Source organism: Branchiostoma floridae, chromosome 5, assembly GCF_000003815.2.
Source record: "Branchiostoma floridae strain S238N-H82 chromosome 5, Bfl_VNyyK, whole genome shotgun sequence".
Lineage (NCBI taxonomy): Eukaryota > Metazoa > Chordata > Leptocardii > Amphioxiformes > Branchiostomatidae > Branchiostoma > Branchiostoma floridae.
In genome coordinates this window covers 13,575,873-13,577,999 of record NC_049983.1, presented here as the reverse complement: position 1 = coordinate 13,577,999, position 2,127 = coordinate 13,575,873, and the positions used below count along the sequence as shown (strand labels likewise).

Below are 2,127 nucleotides of genomic sequence, written 5' to 3'. Positions count from 1 at the left end.
GAGAAGAGCGAGCTCATCTGGAGGGGGCTCGCACAAAGAAACTCCTCAAGGAGATAGAGGACAGATCCTAGAAAGTCTTGGCACTATCTCAAGGTAGGAACTCATTGACATTGTTGCACTTGAATTTTCCCCTTTGTGAGTCAGGGTAATTCAGTCAGTCATTTGGTCACTAGAGAATTATGCTGAATTTCTTTATGATAATATCATAACATTGCTTGTATGGTTATTCATGTTCCATTGCCCAAGAAGGTTGAAAGAGCCTTGCACCGCCATATCTTAAGTAAACTACATAGTTAGTACTCCTACTCCCATCTATCTAATATTGACTGTTTTGGTATTATCCCATATTCAGGCAACATCCTGGAGGATGAGACTGCCATAGAGATTCTGTCATCCAGCAAGGCCCTGAGTCAGGAGATCAGTGAGAAACAGGAGGTGGCCTCACGGACAGAACGGGAGATCGACGACACCAGGAATGGCTACAAACCTGTGAGTCCAATAGCCACAAGCTTAGTAAGGCTATATAGTACAAAATCTGTATTGTAGATTGTATGAAATTTGTACAAGGTTGGACTGATCAAATGTTGATTACATGATCTCGAGATGCTTTGTGAATATCTAAAGAGGCTTTTGACACAATCTATAGTGTATGGAATATTTGACAAAGGGTAATGTTTAATTTGTTTCCTTCCTGACTTTGACATTTTTAAAATCAAAACACTTTATGATGATGACAGAAACTGATTGTTTCTTCTTTCAGGTTGCCAAGCACTCTTCTGTCCTGTTCTTTGCCATCTCGGACCTGGCCAACATTGAGCCCATGTACCAGTACAGCCTCACCTGGTTCATCAACCTGTATCTACAGGTAAAAATTCCCAGTACTAGCCATACATGTATCTCTCCTTAAATCAAGGATCAGAGAAATGAATTGCTAACAAATATGATACATGAAGATACATGAAGCTTTACATTTGTACACAATACTCAATTGTTATCTTCCTTTCCCACAGTCCATCATAAACAGTGATCCATCTCCTGTACTGGAGGAGAGAATCACCAATCTCAACAACCACTTCACATACAGGTTAGAGCTTGTCATACATTGTTCTCATAACTTTTGCCATTGATAGCAGAATCGTTTAACCTGACATTGTTGCTTTATAGTAAAGTAACTTGTTATCATTTGCATTAACACATTTTTTTGTAAACCACAGCATCTACCAGAACGTGTGCAGGTCCCTGTTTGAGAAGGACAAGCTTCTGTTCTCCTTCCTACTGTCCATTGGGCTGGCCAGGATGGTCGAGTAAGTTACTTTTTGTTGTTGCATTGAATCCCTTTAAAGTGAAAGGGTTAACCAGATTGATGTATATAAGGTTAGTTATATAACTCTCTGTAGGACATGATATGCCACGCAGAGATTTAGTGGGACATTTGCAGTAAAATTAGCCATCTCCCTGTCAGACTTAACTGAATTGAATGTACTTCTTGCAGGGGTGCAGTAGATGAAGATGAGTGGAGGTTCCTCCTGACTGGAGGTGTTGCCCTTGACAACCCTTACCCCAACCCTGCTCCTGATTGGTTGAAAGACAAGTCCTGGAATGAGATTGTGAGGTGTTCTGATCTGACAGCCTTCCAAGGTTTTATGCAACATTTCAAATCCAACGTAAGTTTCTTTAATTTGTTCTCTTCTACTATTATTTTGTAGTATTGTATCAAACTATAAAGTTTTGATGTAGGAGTACATTCTATTTTATGATTTTTCAAAAGCTCTTATCCTGAGGTGTTGCCAACGATTTTAGTAAGATTATTGTGTCCATGCTATTTTACCAGTTGGGATCCTGGAAGAGCATCTACGACTCCAACTGTCCCCATGAGGAAGAGCTGCCTGAACCCTGGAACAGTAAACTCAGCTTTCTGGAGAAGGCAATTGTGTTACGGTGCATCCGGCCAGACAAGGTGAAACTCTCTTCTTTGCCTTTTTCCAATTTTTTGCTGTCTTCCTGCATGGTTATTGTGCACTAAATAAAATGGGTCCTTCTCCAGTATTTTCATATATATCTACAAAGTTGTCTAATTAAGGGGCATTCAAAATAAACATCAGGGCTTTACTGTCTCGATATCACAAA

At 39.9% G+C, this 2,127-nt stretch overlaps 1 protein-coding gene across 1 annotated transcript in view; it reads left to right on the top strand.

Moving 5' to 3' along the window:
• Nucleotides 1-2,127, top strand: part of LOC118416203 (dynein heavy chain 3, axonemal-like) — a gene marked incomplete in the record, with an annotated part of 48,280 nt that overhangs the window by 42,184 nt on the left and 3,969 nt on the right. Inside the window, 7 exon segments of the mRNA XM_035821284.1 lie at nucleotides 9-93; nucleotides 353-489; nucleotides 761-865; nucleotides 1,011-1,084; nucleotides 1,215-1,304; nucleotides 1,493-1,664; nucleotides 1,832-1,957. Of these exon segments, the coding sequence (XP_035677177.1) occupies nucleotides 9-93; nucleotides 353-489; nucleotides 761-865; nucleotides 1,011-1,084; nucleotides 1,215-1,304; nucleotides 1,493-1,664; nucleotides 1,832-1,957 (789 nt within the window).